This window comes from Danio rerio, chromosome 3, assembly GCF_049306965.1.
Source record: "Danio rerio strain Tuebingen ecotype United States chromosome 3, GRCz12tu, whole genome shotgun sequence".
NCBI classification, from domain to species: domain Eukaryota; kingdom Metazoa; phylum Chordata; class Actinopteri; order Cypriniformes; family Danionidae; genus Danio; species Danio rerio.
The window spans coordinates 60,063,580-60,080,655 of record NC_133178.1 but is presented as its reverse complement, the minus strand read 5'-3'; the positions used below and the strand labels follow the sequence as shown (position 1 = coordinate 60,080,655).

Here is a 17,076-nt window from a genome sequence, read left to right as displayed (position 1 = left end):
TCTGAGACTGCATGTCTGTGCAAGTGCATGTCGGCAACCTGATACTATTGGCATTCTAACATATAGTAACCTGTTATGAGCTATTTCCACAAAGGATTATCAAAGATGACCTGTTTTTTTATATAAAACGGTAGATTTTGCAGAACAGGGTTCTTATTTTTGCATACCTGCACCAATGAATAGATGATTACAAAAGACTGCACTTAATGTTTACTATTTACTTGAATGTGCAGGCATTATTGTCTATTAATATACACATAATTTAACAACCTCTAGGCTATATTTGAATACAAACAAGAAAAAGTAATTAAAAAATGAATTTGTGAAGATATTATCTGATTGGCTGCTCAACAATATGCTCGTACATCGAGCTTTATCAGTGTGGGCTTTTCATCCTCCAGTCCTTCATTAGACAGTTTGTGCCCTTCGGCAATTTTCATCATACTTTCCTGTCAGACGGAGTGAAAGTGTCATTAATCGCGATGATCTGATCGCCAGACTGACAATGCTTGGTGGTAATTATCTGTGAATATAGTCTGTGAATACAGCTCTGCGAGATGCAATCAAACGTTTGTTTCACATCGGGAGTGTGAAGAGGGGTGTATTAACAAAAAAAACAAAAAAAAAAAAACACAATTACTTCTAACCACAGGCTGAGTGCTGCAGTTCAACTTTAAATCTGAGAAGCACCAATTCATCAATTTATGTTGGTAATAAATAAACTTTGGAAAAATGTAACTGTGACTGATAAAGAAAAACCCAAACAAACTATGCCTAAACCTACAGTACTATGCAAAAGTCAATCCATGTATAATTTTCAGTCTTTTTATTAAAATACAAAATCTGAAAGAAAGAACACAATTTTTCAAAATTACTTGTTTTTTTTTTTTTTTTTTTACAGTTTTTCTCCATTGGTTTGACTCTTGATTTTTTTTTACAGTTTTTCTCCATTGGTTTGACTCTTGTTTTTTTTTTTTTTTTACAGTTTTTCTCCATTGGTTTGACTCTTGATTTTTTTTTTTTTACAGTTTTTCTCCATTGGTTTGACTCTTGATTTTTTTTTTACAGTTTTTCTCCATTGGTTTGACTCTTTTTGGTTTTTTTTTTTTTTTTTTTACAGTTTTTCTCCATTGGTTTGACTCTTGATTTTTTTTTTTTTTTTTTTACAGTTTTTCTCCATTGGTTTGACTCTTGATTTTTTTTTTTTTACAGTTTTTCTCCATTGGTTTGACTCTTGATTTTTTTTTTTACAGTTTTTCTCCATTGGTTTGACTCTTGATTTTTTTTTTTTTTTACAGTTTTTCTCCATTGGTTTGACTCTTGATTTTTTTTTTGTACAGTTTTTCTCCATTGGTTTGACTCTTGTTTTTTTTTTTTTTTTTTTTTTTTTTACAGTTTTTCTCCATTGGTTTGACTCTTGATTTTTTTTTTTTACAGTTTTTCTCCATTGGTTTGACTCTTGATTTTTTTTTTTACAGTTTTTCTCCATTGGTTTGACTCTTGATTTTTTTTTTTTTTACAGTTTTTCTCCATTGGTTTGACTCTTGATTTTTTTTTTGTACAGTTTTTCTCCATTGGTTTGACTCTTGTTTTTTTTTTTTTTTTTTTTTTTTTTTACAGTTTTTCTCCATTGGTTTGACTCTTGATTTTTTTTTTTTTTTTTTTTTTTTACAGTTTTTCTCCATTGGTTTGACTCTTGATTTTTTTTTTTTTTTTTACAGTTTTTCTCCATTGGTTTGACTCTTGATTTTTTTTTTACAGTTTTTCTCCATTGGTTTGACTCTTGATTTTTTTTTTTTTTTTACAGTTTTTCTCCATTGGTTTGACTCTTGATTTTTTTTTTTTTTTACAGTTTTTCTCCATTGGTTTGACTCTTGATTTTTTTATTATTATTTTTTTTTTTTTACAGTTTTTCTCCATTGGTTTGACTCTTGATTTTTTTTTTTTACAGTTTTTCTCCATTGGTTTGACTCTTGATTTTTTTTAAATTTTTTTACAGTTTTTCTCCATTGGTTTGACTCTTGATTTTTTTTTTTTTTTTTTTTTTACAGTTTTTCTCCATTGGTTTGACTCTTGATTTTTTTTTTTTACAGTTTTTCTCCATTGGTTTGACTCTTGATTTTTTTTTTACAGTTTTTCTCCATTGGTTTGACTCTTGATTTTTTTTTTTTTTTACAGTTTTTCTCCATTGGTTTGACTCTTAATTGGTTTCTTGAAACAGAAATTACATTCTCAAAATTCTAAGATCATTTGGCAAAACAGTTTGTTACAGTTTAGCACAACACTATAGCTCACTTGCAAAAGCTCATACCTTTCCCAAAACAGACACGAGTCTTCGCTGAGGCCAGCTTCCAGCCTCCACCGCGGCGACTGAAGCTCTGCACAAGACTTTTGGCCAGCGGAGAAATTAAAATGGTCGTGCCCAACTGAGTCTGGTTCTCTCAAGGTTTTTTTTCTTCACTCTCCTATCAGGTGAAGTTTTTTTTCCCTCTCCGCTGTCGCCACTGGCTCGCATGGTTCAGGATTGGTAGAGCTACGCATCGATGAATTTGCTCTTCAGTGTTTGAACTCTCAGTAATGATTTTAAATCACACTGAACTGAGCTAAACTGAACTGAACTGAACCTAAACACTAAAAACTGAACTACACTGTTCCAGTTACTATGACCATTTATGTGAAGCTGCTTTGACACGATCTACATTGTAAAAGCGCTATACAAATAAAGCTGAATTGAATTGAACTTATGTGTCAAATCTAAATTTCCTTCTCATTTAAACAGTCAATGCCACCAGAATGCTTCGTCCCTTTAGCATTGTGTAAGCACTGTTTAAAGCAGGGGTCACCAACCCTGTTCCTGGAGAGCTACCTTCCTGCAGAATTCAGTCCCAACCCTGATCAAACACACCTGAACTAATTAATAGTACCTAAAGCAGCACTTGATAATTACAAACAGGTGTGTTTGGTCAGGGTTGCAACTAAAATCTGCAGGAAGGTAGCACTCCAGGAACAGGGTTGGTGACCCCTGCTTTAAAGTTATTTCTGTTCTGCTGTGCATCCCTGTGTGTAATAAGCAATGTGCATGCGTGTAGTGGACCTACCTGTCACTAACTGACTCTTTAGATTAGTGTTTCGGCTGGTTCTGCATTAGCTACGTATGATCCACCAATCAGGCCATGCCTAACCCACTATAAAGAGCCAGGGTTTTTCACTGCAGTCATCTTCGATTTGAAAAATCCCCCCTTCCACCCCTACCTCTTCACCTTTCCCTCCATAGGGCGGCACGGTGGCCCAGTGGTTAGCACTGTTGCCTCACAGCAAGAACGTCACCTGTTCTAGTCCTTTAACAGGCCGGTGGTCGTTTCTGTGCATAGTTTGCATGTTCTTCCCGTGCTCGTGTGGGTTTTCCCCGGGACCTCCGGTTTCCTCCCACATTCCAAAAAAATGCACAATAAGTGAATTGATCAATCTTAATTTAGCACTACAGTCAATCTCTCACCCTGCAGCATATCTCTTCATAGCATTCATTTAGTCATCACCTCTTATCAAGGGAGGAGTTGTCGAGATCTACCTGAGCTCAAGGCTCCCTTCTCGCCCTGCAAACGGGAGGGAGCCCAGGGCTCAAGGACCTATTGAGCTAAGGGCTCTCTCCCGGACAGCATGCCAAACTTGGTTATAATCAATTATTAGCTAAGTGTGAACTCTTGAAGCGCCTATGGGTGTATGATAGGGCTCTTTAATTTAACACTTTAATCACAAAGAATATACATTTTAAATATCAAAAACAAAACATTTAAAAGCAATGGCACAATATGTCATACTTATCATGTAGTGACTTTATCATATAGTGATACAGGGCTCTATTTTGACGATCCATGTGCAAAGTCCAAAGCGCAGGGTGCAAAAGCATTAAGGGCGTTTCTGAATCCACTTTTGCTATTTTAAGGACGGAAAAATCTGCTTTGAGCCGTGGCGCATGGTCTAACAGGGTTGAGCTTATTCTCTTAATGCGTTATACGTGTGTTTCGAGAATAAACCAATCAGAGTCTCACCTCCCATTCCCTTTAAGAGTCAGTTGCATCGTGCCACAGCACATTTGCTATTTACATGGCGGACTTTATAAGTGGACAAACTGAGCGCTTCACTAGCGAGAAAACAGTTAATCAGAGCATCTGCAGCGCAAGAATGAGAGATGAGCCTCCTCATTCTTTAATTTCACTTTCACTCTCGTAGATAAGGAAACGTGTTGTAGAGATCTGCGTGGGACTAAATTTTGAATCCCGCTCCCGCTCGCACCCGCCAGGTTTTAGCCCGAACCCGACCGCTCCCGCTTACATTCAGCATTTGTTGTCCCGCTGCCCGACCCGCCCCGTTTTCTACCCGCTGCGCCCGATCCCGCTAAAGAGCGGGGGAGAACAAAACTGAAAACCACCCAGCTATACAGAGTCCAGACATCCTATAACAAGCTGTCTGTATAAGCACACACACACATAAGCACCAAGCACACACACACACACACACAGACAAAGCTCTCTCTCTCTCTCTCATTCGCGCGCACTAACAGACACACACATAAGCACCAAGCACACACACAGGCAAAGCTCTCTCTCTCGTTTGCGCGTGCACACACACACCTCTCATTCACGCGTGCGCACACACATACATACACACACAGCAACAAACAAGCTAAACACAGCATTGCGCTATTTCATTTACACACATACTTATGCGTGTTCGCTTGGGAGTCGGGAGTGATATATTGCTAGACGGCCCGCTCCCGTCCCAAATTAAACCCGTTACTGACCGCTCCCGCGCTTTATTCGGATATTTATTCCCATGCTGCAGAAATCTGGTCGAGTCCCGCAGCTCCCGTAGGACAGCTGCGGGAATGCAGACCTCTAACATGTTGTACACACAGACATCCATTAGCCTGTAATTTCCAGCAAACAAATAAATGAACAATAATAATGAAGTGTGGTCAAAAAAGTTATATCCAAATACACATGCTGCGCCCCATATTGTCTAAAACCTGACAGGTAGGCAAATCTAAACTTGTTTTAATAAAACAAATAAAAATATGCATGTAATAAATAATACTACAACTAATATTAACATTATACAAAAGCAAGTTGTCGAGAATAAACTACAAAAGCCCCCCCCGAGATGAAGAAGGCATGGAGGCGGTGGTTTTTATATTAATGTAGGCTAGAAAATCTTTTATTTCCTTTTCATTTGTAAAGATATTTGTGTGTTGCTGTACATCCTGTATGTATTACGCAATGGGTAAGCGAGGCGCACAACTGACGTGCTCTGCGCTGGACTTTAAACCAGCTTTGATCTGGTCTATTGAACAGTCTATTATAGTTCCTCAAAACAGCAATGCGCCAGCAATGCACCTCAACATGCCTCCTTTTTAGACAAGAACGCCTATGGGTGCACATATGAGCACAAATGCATTTGCTATTTAAACAGCGTGGTGCAAAACGTCAAAACGACTCTTGCGCCGAGCTGAAACTAAAAACTTGTGCCGGGTGTATGATAGGGCCCATATACTTCTTTTAGCAGTAAAATTGCTTTTAACTGTTACATTTATTTACAGTATTTAAGGCAAGTATAAGTAACAGTAATTAAATTACCTAAAAAAAGAAAATGCTTCTTTTATATTCTGCTTTCTTCTCTGTCTGTCTCTTTCTCCTATGTAAAGCACTTTGGTAGCACTTCTTCAAACCCAACTGCTCGGTATCTCAATGAATCACACATTCAGTGAGAGGTCATATAAGGCTCAGACTATGACACACACACACACACACACACACACACACACACACACACACACACACACACACACACACACACACACACACACACACACACACACACACACACACACACAGTAATATTTTGAAAGCGCAGGGGTTCAGTAAGTCACTAAAAAATACTGAGTGAAAAAGCGAGCCGCTGTCCAACACCCACAGCGCTGACAAAGGTCACAGACGTACACAAACATCACATTCACACTCACCACTTTGGGTTTGAAAGGAGGTTGAATCTCTCTGTTGGCCAGTCGGTCCCAGTCAATCCTGCGGAAGAAAGCTTGCTCCTTTATATCTCTCTCGCCCTCCGCTCCACAACCCAGACGTTTAGATGGATGCTTGGTCATCAGCTGCAGAGATCACCAATAAAGACATGACAGGAAGGAAGAAGAATCTGTCAGAAAACTAACTAGGTTTGATTAAAAGTATAAGATACGCATTGTAAGAATCAACGTAGAAAACAGAATCAAGTTCCACTGGGCTCAGGTGACATCGCAGACCTATAAATATTAATTGAAATCTGTCAAATGACATAACGTCATAGCCTTATTAAGGCTATTTTTAATTAATAATCTATAAAATACATACATAAATACATACAATTGAAAGATGTTTGAAATTATTGAACTGATATAATATTAGTAGGTGAAGTGATTAAGCTAAATTGTCTGTAGTGTATAAGCGTGTGTGTGCGAATAGGTGTGTATTGGTGTTTGTCAATACTGGGTTGTGGCTGGAAGGGCATCCGCTGTGTAAAACATATGCTGGAATAGTTGGCGGTTCATTCTGCTGTGGCAACCTCTGATAAATCTGATAAAATTTTCGTGACTAATTCAAATGAAAATTATAAAATTGACTGCGTTTTCGTGAGAATTAATTTCCATTCAATACAGTTCAATTCAAATTTAGTATAGAGCTTTTCATAATAATTTTTGCTCCGAAGCAACTTAAAAAAAAAAAAACATAATAAAAAAGTCATGACAACATTCACTAACCGTCCACTTTATTAGGTACACCTGTCCAACTGCTCATTAATGCCAATTTCTAATAAGCCTATCACATGGCAGCAACTTACTGCATTTAGACATGTAGACATGTTCAAGTGGATCTGCTGGAGTTCAAGCCGAGCATCAAAATGAGGAAGAAATGTGATTTTAGTAACTTTGGTTGTGGTGTAATGGTGTGGAGGATATTTTTTTGGTACACTTTGGGCCCATTAGTACCAATTGAGCATCATTTCAATGCCACAGCCTACCTGTGTATTGTTGCTGACCATGTCCATCCCATTACGAACACAGTGTACCCATCTTCAGATGGCTACGTCAAGCAGGAGAACGCACCATGTCACAAAGCGCGAATCATCTCAGACAAATCTGCAGCAACTGCGTGATGCTATCTTATCAATATGGACCAAAATCTCAGAGGAATATTTCCAGTACCTTTTTAAATCTGTGCCATGAAGGATTAAGACAGTTCTAAAGGCAAAATGGGGTCCAACCTGGTACCTAATAAAGTGGCCGGATGAGGTTTCAATATTTTTTTTTTAAGTAAAACAAACTTTAACTTGATGTTTTAAGTCAGCGGAATTGATGCAAGTTAAAATTACTTGCAAAGTTAAATTAATTCAACTTAAAAATTGAAGTGGGCAACATTTTTTTACAGTGTAGAATATTATTTACAATCACACATCTAATAATAATAATAATAATAATAATAATAATAATAATAATATTAATAATAATTTTTTTTTTTTAATGTATTTAAAAATCTGACCCAAAGCGCTTTATTTTATTCTATTTTAAAAAATCCCAAGTGCTTGTAATGAAGTGTTTGTAAGAAAGTGTCTGGTGTATATGGAGAGCAAGAAGTGTTTCCTACAGGTGGGTTGTCTAGAATTATATTAACACTACAATTCTTTTTTTGTCTCATAGGTGAACATATTCAGACAGAATGATTGAAAAATACAAATTAAAAATTAAATTATCTTTCATGCAGATATCACAGGTGATTTATTGGAAATACTAAAGTCATGGGTTATTAAATATCAATTCAATGCCTCTGTTAGGCTCTCTGTGATAATGTCCTGACCAGGAACCTGGATCTTTTTTTCATTTGATGTGGGAATTCGGAAAAAAAAAACATTTTAGAATGAGGTGTGTGTTATAATATCTAATATTTATTGAATATTCTGTACTAGTGAATCCTTCCTTATTATTTCTGTGTGATGATTCTAAATCTTACCAAGCCATTTGGCTAAAAGTTATCAGCACAACATTGGCTTCCTCCTCATAACTTGACACATACAAGTTGTTGGTATAACTTCAGGACATTTTAATGTTGGAATTGTCTATGGCTCGAGTGAACTTGGTTCAAATGTGTGCATTAAAGACCTGGACTACAGCTGCTTACAAAATCTCCATGTTCACTGCGCAAAGCTATGATCAGAACCAAGAATGATTGCGTTATTGTGTATAATGGTGTTCTATTGATCTCCCATTGTTGATACCGCACTTTTGTTTTTCTGTTAACTTCTATTCATTGTGTACCCCAGTTTAAAAAGGATGCAGGGGAAGAAGTAGGGGTAGTTGAATTGATATTTGTCATTATATTGTTAATTTAGCCTGAAGCTTTGTTAATAAAAAAAAGTCACGGGTTATTAATCTGAGCTGAAGACTTTAGCTTCTGCATTATTCTTTCTCATTCTGTGAGTAACAACACAGAGAAATGTAGAGGCTGATGTTTGAGGACTCACCCCTTTACAGATGGACACAGCTTCTTTAGTCAGGGATTTGGGGTAGGACACATTGTGCTCCATGATGGACTGAAAGAGCTCGTCCTCGTCCTCTCCATCAAATGGAGGCTGTTTGAAAATGAAAAAGAGCAGGTGTCAGTTTATATCAAACAGGCACAGAAGGTGTTTCCTGTTTAATTCATATTCAATTACAAAATGTTTTCATTTTATGGATTGCACAGTTAAAGAAGGTGATGTTTAACGTAAAAAAACAAAACAAAAAAAACAGTATTTTTACTTCTGGGAAAAGATCTTGTTTCTTATAGTTTGGATGGAAAAAAAATAATAATTAAGGTCAAAATTATTAGCCCACTAAAGAAATACCTGTTTTGATTGGTCACAGAACAAACTACCATTGTCCAATAACTTGCCAAATTAGCCTAACTTGCCTAGTTAACCTAATTAACCCAGTTAAGCCTTTACATTGCTCCTTAAGCTTGAAGCTGTGGTCACACCAGAGTTTGAGTTTGTGAAATTCTGTCGTACGACTCTGCAAAAAGGGGCGGGATTAAACAAGATGATTAGACTTTTAAAAAAGTGAGCGATTAATTTCTGTCCAGAGATGTCATGTTTTGATTCTCGATTGGTCTCACGAGTGGTCTCAACGCAAGTGATGCGATTTCGCAGGTCAGAGTTCACCAAGCTTGAACTTTGCACCGCAGCAACCTGCGAACTCATGACCTTGCGTTTCTGGGGCCTCATGCATCAACGCTGCATATGCACAAAAACTTTGCGTCCGCCAGGTTTCACGCACATAATCACTCACGTTTTGATTTACTAACGATGAAATGAACGTGGGAATGTGCGCAGCTCCACGCCAGCTTCATGGCTGGCGTACGCACATTTTTTGTGCGTGTCTGTTTTATTTCCATTGGCGACTCCTAGAGGCAGTTGTGTTAAATTGCACTCTACAAAGTGTCTTTGAGCCGTGCAATGGCAGCTGTATGAGACGGGTTTATGTAGCAGGTATATAAGGTTTCCATACCATACAGTTGACCAGCCAAACATTAAAGCACAATTTGCAGCGGTCGCCTGTTTTCCCAATGTAATCTACTGCACGCACATTGCTATAAAGACACTATCTGACGATGAATTTGCATGCATTAATCAGATACATTTCCATTCAATAAATGTGCAAATAAAATATGATGCACAAACTTATTGATGATTCCTACTTGTCGTTCTCGTGATAAATAGTTGGCAAATCTGATATGTAGCAGGGGAAAAAAGAAGAAAGAGTTCATCAGACGCTGGTTCCGAACCGAGTTCATGCTCGAACGTGTCTAAACATGTTAACATGCGTCTTACGAGCTGCGCCACTGAGACTGTTAAGGGTGCTGCAACATTTTATACTTATGAATCACACTATTTCTTTTTTTAATGCACTCAGTGCGATGTTCAGACCCAACTGTGTTAACCGCATCAGCTAAACTCTCCCACTCTATTTTTTTCTTTTGTTGTTAATTCCGGAGAACAAACTTGCAAATAACACCGCTTTTCTTCGGTCTACCTCTGAAAGGAGCACCTCCAATTCACATTCTGTTCTCACATTCATTTCTCTTTTTGCTTGATTTTGTCATTGCTTTTTTCGTTGGGTTTTGCCAAAGTAGAGTCATTAGCATATTCATACGGGGGAGGAGGCAGGGAGGGGTTTTGCGCTCGTGCATGTTGCGCTCAGTTTCACGTTCATTCGGATGTACAAAAGAATATGCGTGAGATTTGGCGTACGCAGTGTTTCATACATCTGAATTTTTTCTGCGTACACACATTTACAGCTTTGTGCGTACGCAATGTTACACAAAATCTTCGTACATGAGGCCCCTGGTCTGACGCATTCACATGCATATGAATGGAAGAAAAGCCCAGTGTGACCGCTGACTAATACGTGTATCTTGCAGAATAATTACAAACATATAGGAATATAGACTCAAACTAACGGTTGAAGGAGCATGGCTAGTCATGTAATGTAATGTAATGTGTATTTATATAGCGCATTTATTGTGTATGGCCATACACCCAAAGCGCTTCACAATCATGAGGGGGGGGTCTCTCCACACCACCACCAGTGTACAGCATCCACTTGGATGATGCGACGGCTGCCACAGGACAACGGCGCCAGTGCGCTCACCACACACCAGCTATTGGTGGAGTGGAGGGACAGTGATAGAGCCAATTCGGTGGAAGGGGATGATTGGGAGGCCATGATCGTAAGGGCCGATAGAGGGACTTTGGCCAGGACACCGGGGTTACACCCCTGCTCTTTCACGAGAAGTGCCTTGGGATTTTTAATGACCACAGAGAGTCAGGACCTCGGTTTAACGTCTCATCCGAAAGACGGCGCCCACTGACAGTTTAGTGTCCCCTTCACTTTTACTGGGGCATTAGGACTCACACAGACCACAGGTTGAGCGCCCCCTGCTGGCCTCACTAACACCACTTCCAACAGCAACCTAGTGTTCCCTAGTGGTCTCCCATCCAGGTACTGACCAGGCTCAGCCCTGCTTAGCTTCAGTGAGTAACCGGTCTTGGGCTGCAGGGTGACATGGCTGTGGCCATATTTCATATTTCGCCCAATCCATTAAACTGAGATCATCAGAGAAGGAATGCCAATCCAATATGGAAGCAGAAGGGTAGATTTGATTAAAGATTACCAAAAAAATCATTTATTTATTATTATTATTTTTTTTTATTTACTTGCAAACATTCATTATTTAGTTTAACGCTAACCATGTGTGCCAGCAAAATAAAAACATTGTTCACTTTGATTTCCTGTGTACTTTAACCACCTCGCCATCATGTTTGTAGTTTTATGTTTATAGTTTGTTGTTTGAAGTTTTAACCGTGTTTGTAGTTCTATTTAAATTCACATCCAAAGTGCAAGGATAGTGGCCAAATCTGCAATTATTTTTTTTAAATTAGAAGATGTAAACAGAAGACCAACGGAGTAACTTTGAAATATTAGGACAGGGGTCACCAACCTTCATGAAACTGAGAGCTACTTCTTGGGTACCGATTAATGTGGAGGGCTACCAGTTTGATAAACACTTCTCAAATAACAAATTTGCTCAATTTACTTTTAATTATACTTTATGTTTTTGGTAATATTTAATGATATTCATTGATTTGAAGACACTGTTAATGATTCTTACAAAAGTTATCAACAATGATTTAACAGGGTAGAAAATACCCTGTATTTAATGTATCAATGTGCAACACTTTATTTTTATATATCTCTGCAAATATTTACATTTTTAAATGATTACTTCTATATTAGATGAAGCTTACTACACTGGTAAGTGCCGCTATGGTGAGCTATTTTTAGAACAGGCCTGTGGGCAACACATGTGATCCTCGCGGGCTACCATGTTGGTGACCCCTGTATTAGGATTTGGGACACAGAATTACTTTTCAAAATTCCACTTAATTGATAGTATGCAAATTTGGATGCAGCTTACAGTTATGTTAAAGGTCTGGACACCCTAATAAATTTTCCATTTCAAACCATAGTAAATCATCTGATGTTTTGCAGCTTTTAAAAGTGCTAATGTGACTTTTGTCATTACCATCTTGCATTACATTTACAGTCATACCAAAGAGCATAGAATCACCAAGAGGCGACACTCTAGTGCAATTTAGGAAACAGCCACTAAATGGTGCGGCACCCATTTTTGAATGAAAACTCCAATAGAATAATATATTATATTGACCATATGCATATGACCATGCATATTATAAGTCTGTAAAATAAACTATTATAATTGCTATACAAAGAACTGTTCCTGTTGCCTTCCATTGTCTTACTATATTTCTGACTCCGGAGAGACTTTAAACCTTTGTGAAAGCTTTTTGTATCCTTCTCATAATTCATATTGGTGAATTATCCTGTGTTTTAGGTCATTAGGAAGTTCTTTTGAGGTTCCCATGTTGCTACTTTCTGGTTCACAATAAGGAAAAACCCAACTAGCAATCAGCTATCTTAAATATGCCTTTTTACGATTGGTTGCACCTGTGTTAGGATTGTTAAGGAGTCACTCAAATTACTTCTGAGTTGTAATCCATCAGCAATAACTGACTACATTTTTTGAAATCCACACGGAAGAGAAGGCGCCCAAACTTTTGCACAGCCTACTTTTCAGTTTAAATTTAATTTCACACATCTCGATACTGCTACACTGCATATTTCCTTCTGAAAAACATGATATTATCTAGCTTTCTCTAAAACCTGAAGGACATATCACTGCGATCTTCTCTTATTGAGAAAGAGCACATTAGTATGCAGCCACTAAAGGGTGCCCAAACGTTTACATGAAACTGTGTGTATTTATCATGGTTTAGTCCAACGTACATCTTAACTAGGGTTTTGATTTTAAGCCCAACCAAAGTAATTCAACATATTCATGGTCTATAAAACAACATTTTATCTTTAATCATGTATTTTTTTCATTTTTGAGTAGATTAAATATTTTGACTAATATTAAAATACGTTTCATTTTCAACCGAGTCAAAACTATAATTTCAGTGTAATTTATAAATTGTTTAAACAATTGTTTATGAAATAAAATGTTTAGTGTCTTTTTATTAAACAATATTTTTACTTATATACAGTTGAAGTCAGAATTATTAGCCCCTCTGAATTATTAGACCTTGTTTATTTTTTCCTCAATTTCTGTTTAACGGAGAGAAAGTTTTTTCATCACATTTATAAACATAATAGTTTTAATAACTCATTTCTAATAACTGATTTATTTCATCTTTGTCATGATGACAGTAAATAATATTTTACTAGATATTTTTAAAGACACTTCTATACAGCTTAAAGTGACATTTAAAGGCTTAACTAGGTTAATTAGGTAAACTAGGCAGGTTAGGGTAATTAGGCAAGTTATTGTATAACGATGGTTTGTTCTGTAGATTATCGAAAAAAATATATAGCTTAAAGGGGCTAATAATTTTGTCCCTAAAATGATGTTTAAAAAATTATTAACTGCTTTTATTCTAGCCGAAAAAAAAGAAATAAGACTTTCTTCAGAAGAAAAAATATTATCAGACATACTGTGAACATTTCCTTGCTCTGTTAAACATCAACATTTGGAGAATATTTAAAAAAGAAGAAAAAAATTTGAAGGGGGCTAACAATTCTGACTTCAACTGTATATATATATATATATATATATATATATATATATATATATATATATATATATATATATATATATATATACATATATATATATATATATATATATATATATATATATATATATATATATATATATATATATTTCTTACACAATAAATATTTTATTTAGATTAAATTTGGCTTTTTAGTTTGAACCAATTTTTATTTATTTTTTTCAATTAAAAGGGTTGTCTTCAGTTTTTCACTTATTGCTTTTTTATCATGGATTTATTTCGATATAAATAATGACACGCTGTGAGATGTCATGTGCTGTCAAAGAACAGCTAAAGACCAAATAGCGTTAATATTAATTATGTCATGATATAAAAAAACAAAAACAAAACATGAAATTCAACAGGGAGTCCATAACTTTTTCCTATGAAACACCTCAATTTGTGGTTAATGCAAAATGTGAAAGCTTAAATGATAGAGACTTGAGAGCCCTTTTCTCCCAATCTGCACACTTCAGTTTGTGTAAATCTCTGCAGAAGTGCTGACAGCCTCCTCCTCCTGACAGAGACACTCATTTGCAGAATCCCACAGTTCTCCCCACAGCACAATTTACACATTTCTGTCTTCATTCCAGAGTCATTTTACAGCTTTGTTTTTTTTAAAACACTGTATCCAGCCAGCAGAGCAGTGGGATGAGACATTACATAAGCAGGGATGATTTCAGGACTGGGGCGCCTATAAGACAAAATCATCCGAAGTGAAACACATGAACTGGAAGGCAAGACTAGCTGGACTTAGCTGGTCAGCCAGAGATAGTGGAGATATAAATGATGGAAAGCACAGGATATTTAATGAATCTCGTTCAGATCAGAGAAAATTCCAGAGAGGACAAACTACTTAAAATCTTGCTTAAAATTATGATGATCATTGTGTCTGTATCTTAGTTCATATATAATTCATTAGTTACTAATTTACTATATATAGTTTATTAGTTTATATATTAGTTTATATTATATCACAGCTATATCTTAAAATTCAAACTGATCTCATTAGTATTTTAATGTATACATTTCTTAAAGGAGCTAATAATGACCTATAATTGTTAAAATTTTACAAATATTTGAAAAAAAAAAGTTTCACACATTTCGCAGGTGGGCTAATAGTGTTCCACTGTCGTTACATAATTTTAAACATACATTATTTATTTATTAACAGCTTCATATATATATATATATATATATATATATATATATATATATATATATATATATATATATATATATATATATATATATATATATATATATATATAGTTGAAATCAGAATTATTTGCCCCCCCCTTTGAATTTTTATTTAAAAATAAATAAATATTTAAAAAAAAAAGTACTTTTAGTTATCCTAATTAACCAAATTAAGTCTTTAAATGTCACTTTAAGCTGTGTAGAAGTATCTTAAAAATATGTAGTCAAATATTATTTACTGTCATCATGGCAAAGATAAAATAAATCAGTTATTAGAAATGAGTTATTAAAACTATTATGTTTAGAAATGTGTTAAAAAATATTCTCTCCGTTGAACAGAAATTGAAGGAAAAAAATATACAGGTGCTAATAATTCAGGGGGGCTAATAATTCTGAGTTCAACTGTATATAGCAATATTACACGAGAAGCGATGCGATGTGGCTGTATAGTATAGTATATAGGCTGTATATAGTGTCCCACCAGTGATGATATACAGCCATACCGCACTGCTACGATTGTGATTTTATGTTTATATAACAGTTCAACGTCATAATCGTGTTTATAAAAAAGAAAAGCAAACAAAGACAGCCTCAAAAAACCTTTGTATGAGGAACAGCAGTAACCGCCAACAAACGTCACGTTCACAAATGTCATTTTAGAGCTACTATTTGAATGATTCTCTAGCGTCATATCTAGTAATGACAAAACAGGTGATTTTGCTCACATTTCAAGATTATAAGGCTGACTGACATGAAATGCCATCAGTCTACAGATGATCTCCCATTAAAGCAATGTAAAAAAATGATAATTAAACCATATTAACAAAAATAACTTTAAGCGAAAGAAATCAGGTGAAACATAAGGATGATCACAGGCCCACGGTTAATATAGGCCTTTTAATAATCTGTTCAAAGAATAATTAAAATGAAAGCAGTGATTGCTGCTGTTACAAAAGAATGTGTATTTTTATCTTGAGCTCTTGAAAGCAGTAGGACTGTCTGGAGGTGAATGATCATCGCTGTTTGTCCAGTCTATTTCAAAGGGAGCATTGTTGCTTTGTGCAAGTAAACAGGAGTGCGCGTGCGCTTTTTAAGTCGCGCATCACATCACATCTCCTATGCGAGTGAGTGATCATCCTCTCGTTCGGTTTTTACCTTCTTTTTTGCTGTTTTGCTCGCGCGAACAGTTATTTTTGTCAGTCGTGCTGCTTCTTAATACTAAGTGCACTTTTGCACGAATATTGGGTCGTGCTTATTGTCGATCCCTGATTTTAAGAAAACTACACTTTGTGGCAGATTTACAACCAGCCAAAGTGGCAAGCGGAGGTGTCTGTCTAACCCGCCAGAGCTGAAATCTATCCACATTTGGCAGGTTTGCGGGTGTTAATGTAATGCCCTGCATAAAATTATTATTAATACTTAGTAGTTGAATGAATAGTTACAGTGTAACAAAAACACAAAGAAAGAATAACTAAACATTTTAAATTTATACTGAAATACATTTTTGACTTTGCCAGTATTCATTTTAGTGCCTGTTATGATCACCAGAGATCTAGCGTTTGCAGATTACTGGAGAACTACACATCTGCGACTTTACTGATCTACAAATCCCATCATGCCCAGAACTCACACACCATTTCTAGATCACCCCTTGATTTCACAGACACAGCTGTTGATTACGCTTACTGATTTCTTGGACTATTTAAGTACCACAGACACACTCATGCCGAGTTTGACCATGCAAATTTCTGTCGTATGGCACTGTGAAAAGGGGCAGGTTTACACAAGATAAGCATACATTTAAAAGGTAAGCGATTGGTCCATATTGTAAATTTCTGTACAGGTCATGTGCAGAAGTATGAATGGAAAGTGCTGTGTGACTACAGTTTTATTCTTTGCTTAGTATTGTGCCTTGTTTCATGTCCTTGTTCCCATGTTTTGCTTTGTCTTATCTAGAGTTTCACGTGCAGGTTTAGTTCAAGAGAACAGTCAGTTGGCAGGGGTCAAAACAGGAACAAAACATTAATAGTGAAGGCAATCCAATAGAGTAATCCAAGAGACAGGCAAAGGTCAGGGCAGGCAGAAAGCTATCCAACCTAAGCT

At 36.3% G+C, this 17,076-nt stretch overlaps 1 protein-coding gene across 7 annotated transcripts in view; it reads right to left on the bottom strand.

The window, feature by feature from the left end:
- Positions 1-17,076, bottom strand: part of prkcab (protein kinase C, alpha, b) — a 317,535-nt gene that overhangs the window by 8,997 nt on the left and 291,462 nt on the right. For 6 of the 7 annotated variants that reach the window (XR_012401256.1, XR_012401257.1, XM_009299810.4 and 3 more), the window contains 2 exons: positions 8,563-8,670; positions 6,020-6,160 (listed from right to left, as the gene is read on the bottom strand). Coding sequence is in view for 4 of the 7 variants with exons in the window: in XM_009299810.4 (XP_009298085.1) it covers positions 6,020-6,160; positions 8,563-8,670 (249 nt within the window). In the remaining 3 variants the exon portion in view is untranslated. Of the gene's footprint in view, positions 1-6,019; positions 7,316-8,258; positions 8,671-17,076 lie in introns of all 7 variants that reach the window. The other variant, XR_012401258.1, reaches the window with a different exon arrangement.